General features: G+C 44.3%; 2 protein-coding genes across 14 annotated transcripts in view; both read right to left on the bottom strand.

The window, feature by feature from the left end:
* Window positions 1–17,603, bottom strand: part of HAUS6 (HAUS augmin like complex subunit 6) — a 29,592-nt gene extending 11,989 nt beyond the window's left edge. For 2 of the 12 annotated variants that reach the window (XM_019554890.1, XM_019554898.1), the window contains exons 1-5: window positions 6,985–7,272; window positions 4,880–4,975; window positions 3,990–4,068; window positions 2,752–2,884; window positions 776–923 (exon numbers count right to left, since the gene is read on the bottom strand). In XM_019554890.1, coding sequence (XP_019410435.1) covers window positions 776–923; window positions 2,752–2,884; window positions 3,990–4,068; window positions 4,880–4,975; window positions 6,985–7,118 — 590 coding nt within the window. In that variant the 5' untranslated portion in view covers window positions 7,119–7,272. Of the gene's footprint in view, window positions 1–775; window positions 924–2,751; window positions 2,885–3,989; window positions 4,195–4,353; window positions 4,506–4,879; window positions 4,976–6,225; window positions 6,276–6,984; window positions 7,276–17,528 lie in introns of those variants that run through there. The other 10 variants (XM_019554892.1, XM_019554895.1, XM_019554901.1 and 7 more) reach the window with 10 other exon arrangements.
* The window catches only part of PLIN2 (perilipin 2), a 15,045-nt gene continuing 7,109 nt past the window's right edge, over window positions 10,588–18,523 (bottom strand). The window contains exon 9 of one of the 2 annotated variants that reach the window (XM_019554903.1): window positions 10,588–11,524. In XM_019554903.1, the coding sequence (XP_019410448.1) occupies window positions 11,390–11,524 (135 nt within the window). In that variant the 3' untranslated portion in view covers window positions 10,588–11,389. Of the gene's footprint in view, window positions 11,525–16,679; window positions 17,820–18,523 lie in introns of those variants that run through there. The other variant, XM_019554902.1, reaches the window with a different exon arrangement.

The raw sequence follows: 18,523 nt of genomic DNA, 5'->3' as shown, positions 1-18,523 counted from the left end.
TACCTTGAGATAGCAGGCGCGGCTTGTGACCACTGTGATGCTAGGGCGCATGAAGAGTCCCCACAGGAGGGCAAGGGGGCCCTCCACAAGTTCAGCACCAAACCTGGAAGAGGACTGGCTCGGCAATCAGCCACAGGAGGACCCTGGGTGCGCCCCCAGATCCAGGAAGCACCAGTCACTGAGCCGGGATGAGCTGAAGGGGCCCCCCAGCACACGCTCTGGCAGACCCAGAAGTGGACTGGAAGCGCTTGTAGTACACTTCTGGGTCTGCTGCCAAGCACACTGGGGAGTCCCCCATGCTTCTGTGGGACACTCCATGTATCCTAGCATCACAGCATTCACGAGCCACCTGCTACCTAGAGGTATGTAGAAAAAACATTTAAAGCTGCCCATGTCTGAAACGATTCAGAGGGTTCCAGTTCAATTCGGAGAGATTAAAGGGTCCTCTGATTTGATTTGGATTCAGAGATTCATCCACTGAATCGAGCCGAATCTCCGCCAAATCGAATCAGGGACTGGAGCTTTGCATAGCCCTACTGAGAAGCACTGAGAAGTACGGAAAGAAATCCATAAAACCCTCAGACCTCAGCAGGATCTTCTACCACTCTGCTGAAATGGAGAAGATACAGTAGTGAAAGTTTCTGAAAAATGCCATTCATGGTAGAAGCAAAACCAGGAATCTTTCCAAAGCAGGAAGAGGGTGACGTATGCCATGGATAGGATAGTTTTATCAAGATGTTCAGTTAGACAAAACCTATTGCCAAGTATCACTTACTGTGCCTTTTTCTGATACTCTTGAATGACAAAATCTTCTTTTTGCACAACCTGCAAAAACTTATTAGATGCCACTTTGCACCTTGCAGCTGCCCTGTACAAGTCATCAGGCCTCAAAATTACAGCTTCTGGGAAATATATGCCAGCATCTGTAGATAATAAAATAGACAACTGTATTTATACAATGCAATTTTTAGCAGTGTTCCCCTCCTATCCCCCACAAAAAAAGCCTAGACTAGAAAGTTATTTTAATTTATGTACATGAGATACAGATGTTCCAATCTTGGGAACTGGGGTGGCTCATCCTATACCACATCTCAACTCTTATATCTTCTATATTTCTCTTTCCTTTTAGAGAACTGGGGGAAGACTTTTGTGGGGGGGAGAGGGGGTTCTGCCTTCTTTCTTGCTCTTGATCATGTCACCCTTAACAACTACAAAGCTGTCATAATACTGTTTGCTTAAACCCAAGCTCAGGCAACAAGAAGGAAAGAAGCAGCTCAACAGACCACCTTACTGTCTCACTTGCAACTAAACAGCCATGAACACTTTTATAAGGGGAAGAGGTAAAATAAAATAATTGTGCACATTTCTCTGCCAGTACTCCTATATGCTTTAAGTATCTTCCGATAAGGCCCTGAAAAAAAGTCGCTCTCTCTTAAGAGCATAAGGAAACTTGTTTTTCATGCTGCATGCAGGTACAATGCCATAAAAAGAACTATTGTAATTGACACTTTGATGAAAAAGGACATATTTAATGTTTTTCAAGTCATCCTCAAGCTGTTTTCAGGAATTCTATTTACTTAATTTTCCACACATTTGACTTCTTTGAAGCTTCTGTTCTATATTTCAGTTTTCTTCTCTCCAGAAACATAACCTTAAAATCAGAGCAGGATAAATATAGGTATATAGAGATCTCTCTCTCATATATATACATACACACACACACACACACACACACACACCCCTACACCTCTAAATATGTCTCTCTATATATACACAAACTATATACACAGACACTATACATACTACACATTATATATTACACACACAATATAATGTGATATTCTGATGTCCCTTCCAGCCTTCATGTCTATGAAATCTATGAAATACACACGCACAAATATACAGACACACACATATACAGACATGAACACTACCCACACACTTAGTATATATTGTGTGTGTGTATATATAGCACCTATACACCCCCCACCCACACAATATCCCCTACACACACGCCCCGCTACACCCCCTACATACATCCCACTACACCCACAACCCCCCTACACCCCCTATACAAACACCAATACATACACAAACACCCCCACTACACCCCCCCCCACTCTTTACACCCACACTGTATACACGCGCACACAGACATGTACAATAACAGTTTAATTTTAGACCAGCTTAGCTAACATGGTACAGTTTGTAGTTACAAAGGATGAAGAGTAAGGCAGTAGTTCAATCCATTAATTCATGAAGGTATTTTTGCCTCACTTGAAATAAAAGACAGCATTCTTATCAACACTACTTGTTTCACAGACTATCTTGAGAGATATAATACCTTTCAGAATTACTGCCTGCCAACGCAACATCTCAAAAGTATGAAAGGGTCTAAATATTTGTACCGTTAGGTCACCACTTTTCCATTTTTTTGCTTGCTACAAGATCAAACCAGGTATCACTGCAGAACATTGGAGATCAAGAACTTATTTTATACATACAAGGGTTGGCTCCCTTAAGAGTCAATCCCTCTTGCCCCACTCCCCGAATCCAAAGTGACTAAAAAAAACCAAAAAAACAAAAAAAAACCCCACATCTAAGCCTAGTTCTTCCCAACCTGTGATGAAGAGTTTTAATTATGTGAACTAAAAAGCCCATTTAAACCTTTTATAACAGATTAAAAGCCATAAGTACTTTCACTATTTCACGTCATAAAACAATGTACTCCCACAGCTAGTTATAACTTACCTTTGCAGTCTGTTCTCATTGCTTGTATCATTACATATCTTGCAAAGTGATACATCAAATGAATAAACTTAGGACCTCCAGGAGAAAGAAACAGTGAAGCTACAACAGCTGGAAAGATGTTTCCACATTCTACCTAAGGAAATTAAATAGATGATTAAGAAATCCTCTCAAAAAGCAGACAAGGTTCCTTGCATCCATCTTAAATAGTTGGAAAACAATTATTAAGCAAGCTTTCAGGTTCAAAAACCCTTTGTCAGGCGAAGGAAGTTTCAGCAGTTGGTGTGTCCTTAGACCAACACAGCTACAACCTACACTCCTCTCAAAAAGCAGTTCTTTAGTAACAACTCAATATCCCAGTAGTCTGATATAGATCGTGTAGCTGCTAAACAAGCCAAAAGGTAAGCCTAGACTATGTTGTCAAAAAAGAGACATAAGCTGCATGTTGGAAAAAGGAGTCAAAACTTTCACTGCTTTTCCATAAAAGGGAACAGTTCCAGACCAAGGCTAGGAACGTTTTCAGATGTCTCTTAGATCACCTCCATCTTCCCTAAACTCTAAGTAGCTTCACAATCACTAGAAGAATGCTTTGGTCACTGATTTATCCATTTGTGTGTGTTATAAGCTTTAGTCAGCATACTTCTGTTTCACTTTTTTCTGGTCTTTTATCCAGTTAACCATTAGGAAAAGGGTTTAGAATTCCAAGACATACTATGAATTTCCACAAACCATACTTAACAGAAGCTCAACTTGATGGAAGATGGACTGGGAAGAGCTTAGGATAATAAGTTCAGAAGGAAATTTTGCTTTGTACTTATCCTTCTGTTCAAGTAACTCTGCTAACTTCTGGCACGTTTATTCTTATATATGAATAGATTAATCTTTCAGAACATGCTGAGGTTTTCCAAGTCCATTTTCCATGAAAATACCTCATATGATGGCCTCATTAATCAGAATAAACTGTACCCAAGTCAAACTTTATTGTTCCCTCTTTTAAGTTTGACCTGTTGGCTCATGCACAGGTTTGCACTGCGCAGTACACAAAAAAAACTGTACTTCCATGCAAACAGATTTTTGTAAACTATACCAGATTGTGTATTTTGCTTCAAACTACTTCAACTTACGGTTTTTTCACCGTGTAAAGTACTTGGGAAAGCTATCTGCCATCAAAGAATGCATTGTGTTGATTCTAAAGACAAGAACCTATTACAACAATCCACTTTATCCTTTCCAATACTTACTGAAATTTCTTTTAGCCATTCACAGCATTTCTTCCTGAATTCTGCATCTCCCTTTTTGTCTGCTGGAGGGCAACAAAACCTTTACATTCCAAAAGCAAGCAAAGAGAGTCCATTCTAGTACATTTTCATACCATACTGATACATATTAAGTTGTTATGTAACTGAGCAATAAGAAGGTTTGTAGAGATGCTTCCTTCAACAAAGTCTGATAAGGGAGGAGAACAGTAATAGCATTCAAACTCTACGTATGATGCCAGGAGAGCTAAAAGCACATTAAGTCACTCCCACTGTGTGGTTTGGGGATTTTTTTTTGCTTGCTATAAAGATTCAGTTAACTCTTTTTAGACAGAGTAGTGCCACTTACACATTAGGTTGATACCTCCTTCTAAAAGATCCAGTTTCTATTTGCTTTGTATGTTTTTGTATGGTTTCATAAACCATTTGAACTGAATTTCTCCATGTGAGGTGTTTGTCCCAGACTAAATTTGTTGGAAGGCTTCAGTTAGAAGTGTTCAGCTATTGTAGAATTAAATTAAAGAATATATCTTTGGCCCATGTTAAAAGAGTCTTACAAGCATTTTCACTAAGAAGCTCTAGCCTATCCAATCTTTGAAGCTTGAAAACTCATGAGGGAAAGAAATGTACATCACACTCATATAAAAAGTGTTGCTGCTGATCTTTTATGAAACTTTCCCCCAAAATTAGCCAAATATTACCACCATCAGAACATTTTAGGAGGAAGGTAAACTGTACATCACAAAACTGCATAAAATAGAGCTCAGAAGGAAAAAAACCCTCACATATGACAACTTTGTAAGACTACCACTCCCACAGTCATTAAATAAGCAATTACTGAAAATATATTCAGCACTGTCCTTGATCCTGCATACCTGAAAGCCTCTGCTGCGCGTGAATGATCCAGTTTAGTAAACAAGAAGTGTGCAACCAAATGAAGTGCATCTTTGTTTGGTTTGTCAAACATGTTCCTGGAAAAGAACAGGTACAGTCAGAAGCATCCATTCAAATTCACATGACATTTGTATTGTCAACTTCAAAATGAAGATTTAAAAAAAGGGGGCTGGGGGCACGTTTCTTAAGAATTTTGCATGGCATATCCAAAAACACCAACACTTTAAATATTAGTGTTGAAGTGATATTGTTGCCACAATGGTCCAGGAAATATGCAAGGCAAGAGTTCTTGTGGCCCGTAAATGTCATTGGACCAACTGCACGGTTGAGATAGACTTAGACAAGCTAATGGGCATTAGTCCCCTCCCTCAAGTCTCCGGGAGAGAAGCAGACACAGCAGCACCTAGCAGGGAATGGATCAACATCTTGTGTAAGATGCAAGACCTTTTAACCCACTGGTCAAGTTCACAACCTTCCAGTCCATACTGTATAAACTAGAGGTGCATATTGGTCAATATCATATCAGCACCAATAAAAGGAAAATTGAGCTTCCCGGCAACTGGCTTTTTTTGGCCAATGTGGCTGATAACGTCATGAATAAACTACATGTTCATGAGCAAAGCTACAGCATGCACACGTCCAGGAGTGCAGCATCCAGCCAGTAAGTCTGTGGGGGGAGGGGCATGAAGGGTCAGACTGAGGCCCCCACAGTGAGGGAGGGAGTAGGGCTGGGGCAGAGCAGGGCATGGGATGGAGCTGTGGGTGGGTCATCCAAAGGACATGAGGGGTTTGGCGGGGGCAGCTCCTGGCCACTGTGCACACCCCTGGGGGAAGCATGGGGGGCATATGCCCCCCAGATCTGTGCGTGAAATAAAGGCTGCGCTGGCTCTTCCCAGTGGGGGGCGGGGAAAGGGGCGGTCTGGGCCAGAGCTGTGCTCAGAGCGGGCAAGGTAGGGCAGGTGGCAGTAGGCAGGGGGGAGCAAAAGTGAATTTTGGAGTAGCTGTGGCCCACCCTGTAGCCCCCCTCCCAGCACCTCTGTCACCCACCCTTGCCTGCCTCAAGCACAGCCCCAGCTCAGCCCTCCTGTTGGGAAGAGGCAGGTGCAGCCCCCAGGCCTCAGCCTGCCCTTGCCCCATATACAGATCCAGGGTGCACAAGCCCCCTGTGCCTCCCCCAGGGGCGTGCACAGCTGTGGGAGCCACCTCCCGCACGAGCTGCCCACAGCTCCATCCCCCACCCCCCTGTCCCGGCTGGGCAGCATCTGCCCCACACTGTCCTGTGCCATGGAAGCCTTGATCTGCACCCCACACCACTCCCCCGACCTACTGTCCAGATGCTGCTTTCAAGCTGCCAGGCTGCATAATGGCAATTGGATTGGTATCAGCTGATATGGCTGGTTAAAAGTCAGCCATCAGTATCGGCACAAAAAAAATCTACCATTGTACCCCTTGTATAAACCAGAGGGCCTCAGGCCCTGGTGCCATCATCCTGCTTAGGGGCTGCCCATGGGGGGGCCCCCCATGCACTAGATAGGGCAAGGAGGGCAGCACAGGGCTGCACCTCATGGTTAGGGTACAAACATATGGCAAAATAATTGCAGGGACAACCCAACTTAAATAATTAGGGACAACGCTACAACGCAGCTGGAAAAGACAAAACAGAACGTAAAGGCTTGTAACACGTCACCTGGTTTTCTCTGATTTTAAAAAAAAAAAACAACACATTTTCCCCATGATGAAAACAAAACACTGTATCACTGCAAATGAGATATACCGGCATTATGTTTTCATCATGGAAAAATGTGGATTTGGGGGTTTGTTTTTTAAAATCAGAGAATTTGGTATTTCTTTTTAACAAAGAAAACCAGGATCCCTGGTCATCGCTTAACTCTCTTCCCTCTCCCTCCTCGGCTTCAGCTTACTCTCCTCCCAATCCAGTTAGGATCCCAGTGTGTGGGGGTGTGTGTGTGGGGGGGAGGGGAGATCTCTGCCTGAGAGGACAAGGGAGGGAGGGCTCCAGGCAGGGACCAGGGAGGAGTACCCCCCAACCACACACACACACACAGACACACCCACTCGCACTCACGCGCCCAGGCTGAGGTGGGAGTTCAGCTTGCCGGGGCCGGCGGCCGCCTCGAAGCCGAGCGCCTGCAGGCAGAGCCAGAGGTGCTCCCCTTGCCAGCCCGCCGGAAGGCCGCACGGCGCGGCCGGACCGCTCATGGCTGCGGGGGAGGGCGGGAGTCTCTACGGCGAGGGCCTCTCCCTACGAGCCCCCCGCTCCCGCTCGCAGCCCACGCGCCATTTTGCGCGTCTCGCCAATGGCCCAGGGAGCACAACGTCACGCTGCCGCGCCGGCTAATGACCTTCTTCCCGCGCCGGGCAGGAACAAGCGGAGAGCGAGGCGACTCCCGGCATGCAACGCAGCCCCTCCCCCGTCTTCAGTGCCCGCGAGCTCCGGACCCGCGTTCCGGACCTCCCGCATCGCCTGCTGGGAAATGTAGTCTCCCTAGGGAGGGCGATTAGTGCCCGCTACCGCTCAGCTGGGCCTGTGTAAGCTGCTCTGAGCCCGCGAGATGTGCAGGGGTCCCCGTTAGTTGCCTTCAGATGATCTCAGCCCTTTACTTGTCTTTCCACAAACACGGCAGGGCATCTTACGCTGCAAACAGCTCAGACCACAACAGGGCAAGAATTGTCCTAGACACCCAGGTTTCCCAGTAGGAAACCCCTAGGCTCATCTCATGCCACCTTCACAGGCCCAAGCAGGGTTCGCATTGCCAGGAGCCGGAGGGACCCTCTCTCATGGCACCCTGGGGTGTGGCAGCAACACCCCAGTTGAGAATCACTGGGCACTTCTACACATTCATTAATGTGCCTTAATTACTGTTGGAAAAAATCTTCTTTGCAAGCTTTCAGGTGCAAACACCCTTTGTCAGGCTAAGGAAGTGTCTGCTGCTGGTTTGTGCTCTTCCTGCATGAAATATAATCTTTTATAATGTAGCCTGGACAGTACTCCAAGATGTACCCCTCTCCAATTGAAGGGATCAGAGCAGGTGCATGAGCGCTGTGGGCAGTGTAAGGACCCTCCTTCCCCTATGGAGCAGGACCAGGTCACCAATGAAGACTTAACCATATACCTTTTAATGAGGAAAACAATAGTGGGAACATAACATGTATAAACTAGAGGATATAGGGAACACTACAGTGCCCTGAGGGGATGCGATTCAATAAAGGTTAGGCATTTACATTTGTAGACATATTCATCCAGTTGACAAAAGACTGGTTTAACGAAGTATAAAACACAAACAGCACAACAAACAATACTGGTTGGCAAAATATAAAATGCACAAAATACAAAACATCAAACAAGAGATGATGGGTATAGGTACCTGGAGAGGGTGGAAAGGAAAAACACAATGACCACCTTCCACCGGGACGGGAAATCCTCCTTGTTGCTTCACTCACCCCTACTCTGCCCAGCTGGGACTTGAACTCGTATCTACCAGATGGTAGGCAGAAACTCTAGCACACAGCCACCAGTGTTGGTACTGTGCCAAGCTGCTAGGGGTTTTGACCTTCCAGGAGCCCCTGCCTCATGTCAAGCTGCCTACCTCTTGCTGGAGGAGCTGGAAATAGAGTTGGGAACCTCTTAGGTCACTGCTCAGCTTCTTGCTGGAACTGAGGAACCTCTCCTGTTAGCTGCACCCTCATGTACGGGGATTCTGGATGCCAGCAGGGAGCCTCTCCTGCTGGCTGTACACCATGCTGTTGAGGGTCCAACTGCTGCCTGCAGGTCCCACTCCTTCAGGCTTTTCTGGGGCAAGTGCTCCCACCCCGCTGGCCCTGCTCTTGCCAGCTCTTTGAGACTCCTTCCTCATCCTGTGGCCCAGCTATTCCCAGCTCTGACACTCCTTCCTCATCTGCTGGCCCAGCTCTTTGAGACTCCTTCCTCATGATCTCTCACTGGTCCTCCCTGAGTCAGCTGCTGTGCTGCCCCTTTTATCCCCCTCTGGGTGACCCGAGGGGCCAATCAGAGGGCATGGAGGGCGAGTTTCTGGAGCCTGATTGGTGAGGAAAGGGAATCCCAAGCCCTCCAATCATCTTTTACCCTTTCAAAACCCCTGGGACAAATCACCATCAGCTAGCCCATCGCAATAATATAAAAGATTTTATACTATAAAAGATTATATTCCATTCAGGGACATAAAAGAACTTTTAACATAAAATTGTCTCATATAAAATCTTTTATATTTCACCCAGGAAGAGCACAGACCAACTGCAGATGCTTCCTCAGCCTGCCTACACATTGCTACTGCTACCTTCCAACCCTAATTTCCCTTGATTCCATGAAAAGAGCCCAAAGGGGTCACAAAAGTGAGTCTAGGTAACAGGCTAAGAACTGCAGTCCTTGTTGGAACCATACATGAGAGTCCAGCCAGACATAAAACCACAGGACCCTAGAGACGTCAGACTGGAAGGCACCTACCTCCAGAGGACACCTAGACCACCCCCCTGCCTGAGGCAGGACCATCCCTATCTAAACCACCCCATACAATCCATAATCACCTCTGATACAACAAAGACCTAAGACCCTAACCTGCCACAGGTAAAGCAGAGAAATAATGGCAGCCAATACCTAGCTTCTATGAAATGCCGCTGATAAATATTCAAGAGATCCTGGGTAGAGGACCATGCCCCCCCACCACCCAGGAGGCAAAAATCCCTATTCTGAACCAATTACCTCCTGACCCCAAATTCGACCATTAGTCTGCCCTGAGCGGAGGGGCAGTTTGTGACTAATTTCTTGTTCTTCAAATTCCTGTTTTAAATTGGTTTCCAAAGGCTTGCTGCCTAAGAACAGCCACTTTGAGGCTTTGTTCAGGTTCAGGCCACATCTGGCTCTGGCTGGGCAAAACCATCTCCTTCTCAGCAGTCCCTTGTTCCTGCATCACAGCCCGAGGTTGTTTTGGTATCATAACTAAAGGCACTAAATCATAGCTGTCCAACCATGGTCTATGCTGCCTCTGACATGGGCTACACTGCCCCATCACCTCACTTTCAAAAGGAAACAGAAGCTGGAGGAGGCTCAGATCAGGAGGTGGCAATGGCAGATCCAGAGGCATGGTCATACCCCTCTTTTGGGCCATGCTTCAGAAGCAGCAGCTGGGAAGTTTAAGTCCCTGAATGAGGTACGAACCCCCTGCTTTAGTGCCTCCTTCCTTCCTCCCCATGCTTGGCCACACATCCCCTCCCCTCTCATTTCCCCTCAGCACATACCCTCACCTCTCATCCTTTATTTCCCCCTCCTGATGCTAACACTATCTCTGGCTGACCCTGGGATAGAAGGAACTCCGAAGCCAAGAATAAGGGCAGCAGAAACCCACTGGCTGCAAGTTAAGCAGTTGTGGGCTGCATGTAGCCTGTGGGCTGCCAGTTGGACAGCCTGGAATTAAATGAATCTCCCTCACTGACCTTCCATGTCCTTTCTCTGCTTCACTTACCATGTTTTAATAGACATTTCACTTATGGACCATACAGCACTATTACCAATTACAAATTGCCATTTCTAAATCAGACCTACACTCTGGTCCTTTTTAAATTAATTCCCCAGCAATGAATAATCACAATGAAAGCTTTTTCCATAGGAATTAGTTACAGGAAACAAAGAAAGGAAATAAAACTGCAGCAAACCTAAGATTATATATAACTCAAACTTTATTTCAAGGCACTGCAGTGTCTATACCTTAAAACTTTCACAACAATCAGCTTTTATATTACTATAGAGTGGCCTTGTCAACCTCATCCTACAGTAAGGGCAGAATTATATTTTTAAGCAGAAACTCTGGGCCTACTCTACAAAATCAGCACCATGTAATACTTCTGAACTCACAAGGGCCTTCCTTGTGATGTCAGCAGGATTTGTGCACAAAGAACACAGAATATAGTCATTAGCACTCAATAGACCTGATCCTGCTGCACTTATGTACCCCAAAGCTCCCTCTGAAATTAGCAGGACGTGTGAAAGAGAAATACAGAATCAAGCCTTCAGCATGCAGTTGATTGCTCTAGTCGGTTATCACTGAAAGTGATGGGCTGTTTTTAAATCCAGGATTTATACCAGTCACTTACTCCAACTTTTACTGTCCGTCTCTTACCCATGGTCGAAGTATTAAAATTGCTGTTTTGGCTGCCACTGGCAGCCAAACAGTCACCTGGTCGTAAATTAATTTGCACATCAGATGAGAACATTGATCAGGCCACATTTGGACCTCATGAGGAACTTTGACACACATGCTACTTAGGTAAGCTAACATGTATTCCTTAGGAAAAAAGACACTAAATCAGAAATTTGATACAGCTAACTTAAGCCATATTGATCCAAAATAACCTCTACATACCAAAAGCTGGATAGTTTCTTTTTAAAAGGCCAAAACAGAACTTAACATGGCAATAAAAGTTATAGTGAATTAAGAGAACAGTGTTGTGCCCAATCTTTATTCACCTCTTTGTCCCATGATGAAAGGGCAATTTGCATGTGAAAAATCTGGCTGGTCTTCCTCATCCAAATCCAAAATATCTGGAATCTCATCAGATTCTGAAGACAAGTCTGTAATAGAGAAATCTAGTACCTGCAGAGGAAGAAACTCAACATAAATTTGAAAGTAGAAGTTTGAACAGCCTGTTTTGAACACAAACAACAACATTTAGACTTCAGCAGAAGCCAATGGAAGTTCCAAGTGCTCAGAGCACTAACACAGGAACAAAATATGCTGTCCAATCTTACATAGATGAGTTAGACTTGGACAGATAGAAGAGACAGACAAGCATCTTAAGCAAGGCATACAGCAGTTGCTTCCAATAAAGTTGGAGCAAAATTGCCCTCAGTATAGGACATCTGATGATACTTTGGGGAGGTAAGTTAAGAAAGGACATAACCTAATACAAATGGTCTTCTGTATACCTCAGATCTGCTGCAAGTTTGTTATATTATCTTTATATTTAGTCTGCTATGTAATGCAGATATGAGAGTGGTTTTGCGAATGATGTAGTGGTTATGCAAGATGCCAGACTGAGAGCCTGTTTATCTACAAAACAGGTTTGGCACAGGTGGTATTGGTACAAAAATGCTCTGCATTGTACCAATACAGAACCTTGCTTTCTGAACCTTGCTCTGAAGAGACTGGGTGAGAAAGGGGCTGGTTGCAATGGTGTAGTATTAACACTTCCCAGTAGTATGGCAAGGAGAAGAGAGAGTCTATACGCATCTATCTATCAAGTTGTTAAGGTGGGGGGATTCAAAATTACCCTCGTAGTAGAATGAACACTTCTCTACTCCAGGTGAAGAATACTGACTGAATCACTTAGGAATACCTCATGCACATCATTCTTCAGCTTGTAATATATATTATTGGTGTGAATGTTAAATAGTTGCTAGGTCAAAGCTATTTCCATATGCAGATTGGTTAGCAGACCACTCAGCATACCTGGAATGACTGGCAACTGTCCAGAAGTGCACAGGTCAGCAAGTGCTTCAGTTCCGTTGTAATTTAAGCTACTTTAATACTCTAATACAGTGTGTTCCCAGATATAAGGCACCTGCAAATAACAGCTGTTGATCCTGCTCAGTGCCTCCTGACATTTCAATTACTGCATAGCATTGGCAGCAGTTCCCCTTGCTACCAATTACATACACTGGCATCGGAGAAAGCAGCAACTATAAAAGGCAGCTGAAGCAGGGGTAGGCACTCTCACCTGCCCCTTACTACAGTAGGAAGTAAAATCAACAAAATCTGGAGAAGATACCACATGGTTTCCTCAATACTTTTGCATTACAGCAGTCACAGGTTAGACCCAGGCTTTTTGTAATGAAGATGTCAACATTGTGCCACTAGTTATATTCCTATGTAACAGGAAGTATGCAACATGATTTATGAAGATTGGAAGTTTCCTGTCCAGAAAAGTATGTCCCAGTTCCATTCCAGAAACTTCTTTACACCAGACATTTGCACATTTTGAACTATTCAAGCATGTGAAATTAAGGAAGGTCCCTTTCGGGACCCAAGCCCCTTTCAGCTGTGGTGCTAGCAAGCATAGCACTGCCAAACCTATAAGTGTGATGTGGATTCCCAACCACCTTGAGGAGGAGTACCTTGCCTTTTTCCATATTGAATGTCATCAGGCTTTTATCTGCCCATTTTCTGAGCCTGTCAAGGTCGGCCTGGATCAACAGCATATCCTATCCACACCTGAGGATAGACTGGTGAGCCAGGCCAAGCTTGAGCAGCTTAGAAAATGGGTGGATAAAAACCTGATACGGAACCCATTAAGGAAAAATGCAAGTTACTCCACCTCGGGGAAAAAAACCCGTATCATGCCTCTAGGCTCGGCAGTGCTACGCTCACTAGCACCACGGCTGAAAGGGACTTATGGTCGATCATGACCCCCAAAATGAACATAAGCCACCAATGCTATGTCACAGCTGGTAGAGCAAACAAAACTCTGGCTCGCATCCATAGATGCTTCTTGAGCAAATCTCAGGATGTCATCCTCCCGCTGTACATGGCCTTGGTGAGGCTGCAACTGGAGTACTGCATCCAATTCTGAGCTCCACAGTTTAAAAAGGATGTGGAAAAGCTTGAGGAAGTCCAGAGGAAAGCCATGTGCATGATCAGAGGGAAAGCAAGAGGTTGCCAGTGCTTAAAACTTAACATATAGCTTATTGGACCCTACATCAATTCATAAATTGTTACTAGGATATGCGTATTAAGAGATTGCTTTAACTTGAAGGATTGCCAGCATCTTTTCAACAGAAAATTAACTATGTAAAAAAATGAAGTTTGAAAACACAGAGCAGATTTAAATACCAACAATCCAACATGCCTTGCCTTTCTTCTATTAGAAGTCATGAGACCACACATACATGAAGTCTAGGCTAGTCTAATCTGAGAGTCAAGTGAAATATCCTTGCATTACTACTACGCACATGTGCCAAGCATGGCACACAAGGCCATTTGGCTCAGCACACCACTACCGACCTGGGCTCTAGGCAGCTGCTGCAAGCCACAAAGCCCGGGCTACTTCCAGCAGGAGGCTGGGAAGCTGCAGGCCCTACCATGCTTGGCAGCAGCTACCCAGAGCCTGGGTTGGCTGCAGCTGGGAGGCTGCAAACATCTGCTCCAAGCTCCAACATCAGCTCCATACAACCAAGTGCACACGTGCCTTGGAGCAGACTTTGTCCAATGGCCCAGGAGCCCAGCTCTGTGTGCCCACACATCTACTTCTGTGAGTTTGTCTGCCTCTGTGCACATACATGTGTTTGGTTCTGGATGCATGTGTGCACACGTGTCTGTTATGGGTATGCTCTGGTTCTCCATGTTTGTGCACGTGGTTCTCCATGTGCATGTGCGTTCATCTGGTTCTCTCTGCTCTCCTTTCTCTCATGTGTCTCTTTTTTCCCCCCCTCTCATTGCAACATGCTCAATAAAAAAGGAATACACAACAGAGGCAACACTTATGCTTATGAAATATACTAATATGCAGTGCATGCTGCCATGTACACCCCCCATTTTCTGGCATGCCAGCACTCTGGCACCTTCCAAAGTAGACAGTGTGGTTTTTTCAGCACTCCAGCCAAAAAAAAAGTTGCCTACCCCTGCATTACTACAATCTTAAGATGTACCAGCATAGTCCTGTCAAAAGGGACTTGAATTAACCACCTTCTCCCACTATGTTTAAAGTGATTTGTGAAGTGTCTCATATTTTCATTTCAAGCCAAAGATAAAATTGAAGGGTTTCTTGTTGCTACAAGTGTTGCTTATTTTAATTATGCAAGTATGCTATGAAAAAGATAAGTATCAGTTATTGTAGAGTGTTGGAGCAACTTACAAAGAGAGACATAACAAGACACAGAAATTGAGTGAAGTCTGTGGAGTATTAGATGTCCCGTGTAGATAATATTTAGAAGTTAGGATTCTTTTGCTTAGAGCAGTGATTGTCAACAAAAATGCTAGGGCATCCTGGGATGTTGAATATTAACACTTTAGTGTGAAGACACCCAGAACATGATTCACAATATAAACTCAGAGGTTTCAAGTAGAAAGCAGTAGTGTCAAAAACCATTTTGAACAGTTCTCATTTCTCCTATTGCAAACAGCCTAGGAAACTGCTCCATTATTTCTCCACAGTCAAAGGGAATGAAAGCCAAAAGGAAAGCAGATGTGGGAGCACTACTCTTAAGTGTCACAAGATACAGCACAAGTAGGCCTGCTTGGGGAAGGGCCTTATAAAAAGTCATTAAGGTGTCAAAGAGAAGAAATCTGACCAAGTGAACTGTGGTTGACTGAACTGCTATCCTTTAGCCCTGTACTTCAAATTCAGAGCTTGTGTGTTATATTCTGTGCATTAAATTTAACATGTGCAGGGAGAGAAGGCAGGGTAAAAAAATTCATACCCCATACACCTTTATCTATTCCTGAGCTATGGCCAGTTTCCCAGCCATAGGAGAACTGGACGTCTCTTTTCCTCACTCAGGAATGGAGACCTTATGAGGAGACACTCAGCTGGTCACACAGCTGCTTGGGCTCAGAAAACAGCTCCTCCTTGGTGATGCTGAATAGAAGGTGCACTAAAAACACCAGAAGGCAAGCATACCAGACTCATGTTGGCAGTTCAAAAGGAGGCAGTCAACTGGCACTCCACTGACGTGCTTATATTTTTATAAACACTCCAGGACAACTCTTCAAGCTGTTTTTAGTACCAGGTCAAAGACGACATTCAAGCTCTGGATCATACATTCAGGGACAGTCTGCCACATTTCAAGTAGCAGGTACTCCAGAATGTGGTTGCAAGAATCCCCCTGAAAAATCCCAGGAGTCTTAGAGTGTGCAGGTGTCTTCCAACACCTGTACCTTTATGTTTAGTGCAAGATTAATAGCCTTTTGGTTTCCAGCTTGAAAAATATTCTGAAGCATGGCCCCAAAGCCATTATTTATAATCCTTCAGAAATGTTTACGTAAGACTGGATATTTTCCACAACCTGACTAGTTTAAAAACTGAAAAAACTTAGACAGGCTCTGCTGGCCAGGTAGTAACAATGAGTTGGAATGCAGATACAATGCCGAAATACATGTTTTTGATTTTGACCATCTGGTGGCCTGTTTGGAAATTGACTAGTGATGCTGCAATACTGGAGCCTGCAATCCATTGCGAGTAACAAGCAGCATGTTAGTTTCCTTCTACCTCAGTGGAAAATGACCAGACAGACCAAATGAGGCCAAGTTCAGAGGGGCCTCCCCATCCAGATGGCAAGATATTTTGGTTTCTGAGTGTATTTGACACTAGTAAAGCCAAGTACAGATCAACAGGAGAGGTCAGCCAAGGCAGGATGCATTAGAAGCTACATGCAGTGCAGGCAGGACATACTAGTGTCTAGATCCTCTTGTTCCCACTAATTTCAGACACTGCAGAATAGTTATTACCCATAATCTGGCATTTCACCAAGGCAAATAAGCATGGACAAAACACAGTAAAAACTAAGAGGGTACAGGTGTGGAAGGGTATATGAGAAGTCTAGGAGAGGAAACAAATGCAGCAGCAACATCTGACCCATCTATACAGAGATTGCACTTGTGGCACAAACTGTTAGACCAGCAGTTTGTGTCTACTTGATTTACATTTCAGGCCTGCCTCTTGCTACACCTAGTTCAAGCAAGGCAGAGAGTCATAAGGTTTAGAATGCTAAAAATGCCTGAGTTGCCTTTTTACACCATTCAAAATGAGACAGACTTTGGCTGCTGAAGCATTTATTACTAACATACGAAAAAAATGAGTGTTACAAACAAGGTCAAGGAGGCACTACAAAGACACATAGGGAGTAGGCACCATGGTACAAACAGCATGAATCTGGTTTCTACCATTTTGTAATGGTAGCTCTGCCTGACCAAATTAGAAGCCCCTTAGACCTGAACAAGTAGTAAATCCTCATTAAGACATTAATATCTCGTCTTTAAAGAACTAGGTAGCTGTGTAGGTCACAAGTGTCCAAATCAAAAACTATAAAAAGATTAGTGCTCAATCTGTACTTGTTCAAACAAGTCTGACAAAACTCCTATGTATGGTATAGTAGCTGGGACTCTATTAAAAAATGGTTCATTTGGCTTTTCTCCTGCACAGATCATAGACTAGCCAGAACTCTGGCTTTCACAAGTTATATTTAGGTTAACTTTGTACTTTCACTATCAGCCAGTATAAGGCTTCTTAACCAGGTAACTAAACAAGGTGTCTTGTCTACTGTAAATAGCAGAAGCTTACAAGCCTCAAGGCACTTACTGTTTGCATGAGGCACTGCTATCCCAGGACAATAATGTCCATCTCCAAGCAAAGGTCCTTTCCTGGGGTTAGGAAGAGAGAGTTCAGTGCTTTAGTCTAATCTGTCTTGTTGGTTTTGCTCCAACCAATGACCCGACTGCTAGAGTAGTCAATTCACCTTGTTTGGTCAGACTGCAGAGTACACATGCTACAAATTTAATCTGTGCTGGTTTCAGGCTGTTTGTCTTCCTAGCTGGCTTTTTTCTCCCCTTCACCCTTGTGCTCAGCATGCTGAGACCCAGCCAGTTGTGGGTAAAAGGGACCTACCAGCCAGTTGAGTGGAGTGTTGTTAACTAGATAATCCATCACATCATCCAGAGACTCGTTCATTTTCTTCAGTTGTTCTTTGCTTGCGGCAAGGATGTTATCAGAGATTTCACGGAAAGAGGAAGTAGAACGGAAGCTTCTGTAGATGTCATCTGCCATCACCCCAATATGGTGGGCCCGATTCTGGACATTCTGTGGCAATCCCTGTATGCTTGACATGAGGGCGAGGCAGGTGGTCTGGAGCTGCCGAGTCAGGCTCTGTGCAATAGCTAGTGTGCGTGACTCAATGTGCTAGGGGGAAAAAAAAGTGCATAATAGCACTTCATCATCTTGAATTTAGCCAGAGAGCAGAATTACTATGATAAAAATCCATGACCAGAATGAAAGCAAGGGATTAAAGACCTGAATTAGGGCTTTAGTTTCAGAGACAGAAGATTTCAGATTTTGACTGGGGGGGGTGTTTAAGGGCCTTATTTTTTTCAAGAACTCACCTAGTTTTCTAAGGTCTACCTATGCATGCCAGGTCTAGCTCTGTTCTAGATCCGATTTAGCCGAGATGTTGTACAAAACCCCCCCACAAAATTCACTTTCTACTCAAGTGTAAAATGCATGTGAAGCTTCCACTTTAAGAAAAAAAAGTCAAACTCCCAATACGATAGCATTTGATCCCCAGCTAGTTAAAGTGGTGGGATGGAACAGAAGACAGCAGAGGACTGGAAAGAGTTCCTTAAGTCATCATGTTTTCTTCTACACAAAGATATATGCATCTTTGCAATAAATGCACACATTGTATTTTTGAAAAGGCAGAATAAAAATAAACCCCAGAAAACAGCAAAAATCTTTCGTTGTAATAAAATAGCCAAGTAACAGTAGCAGCAGATTGCTTATTGTGAGGCACAGATATTACTTTCACTCCTCTCTCCACTCCCACAGGTAGCAGCTGTTGTTACTACTTACATACAGTGTACACTGCAATTTCCAGCAGTAACTTTTTT

Source organism: Crocodylus porosus, unplaced genomic scaffold (assembly GCF_001723895.1).
Source record: "Crocodylus porosus isolate Cpor-Errol unplaced genomic scaffold, CroPor_comp1, whole genome shotgun sequence".
NCBI lineage: Eukaryota > Metazoa > Chordata > Crocodylia > Crocodylidae > Crocodylus > Crocodylus porosus.
This window is presented reverse-complemented; position numbering and strand designations above follow the sequence as displayed.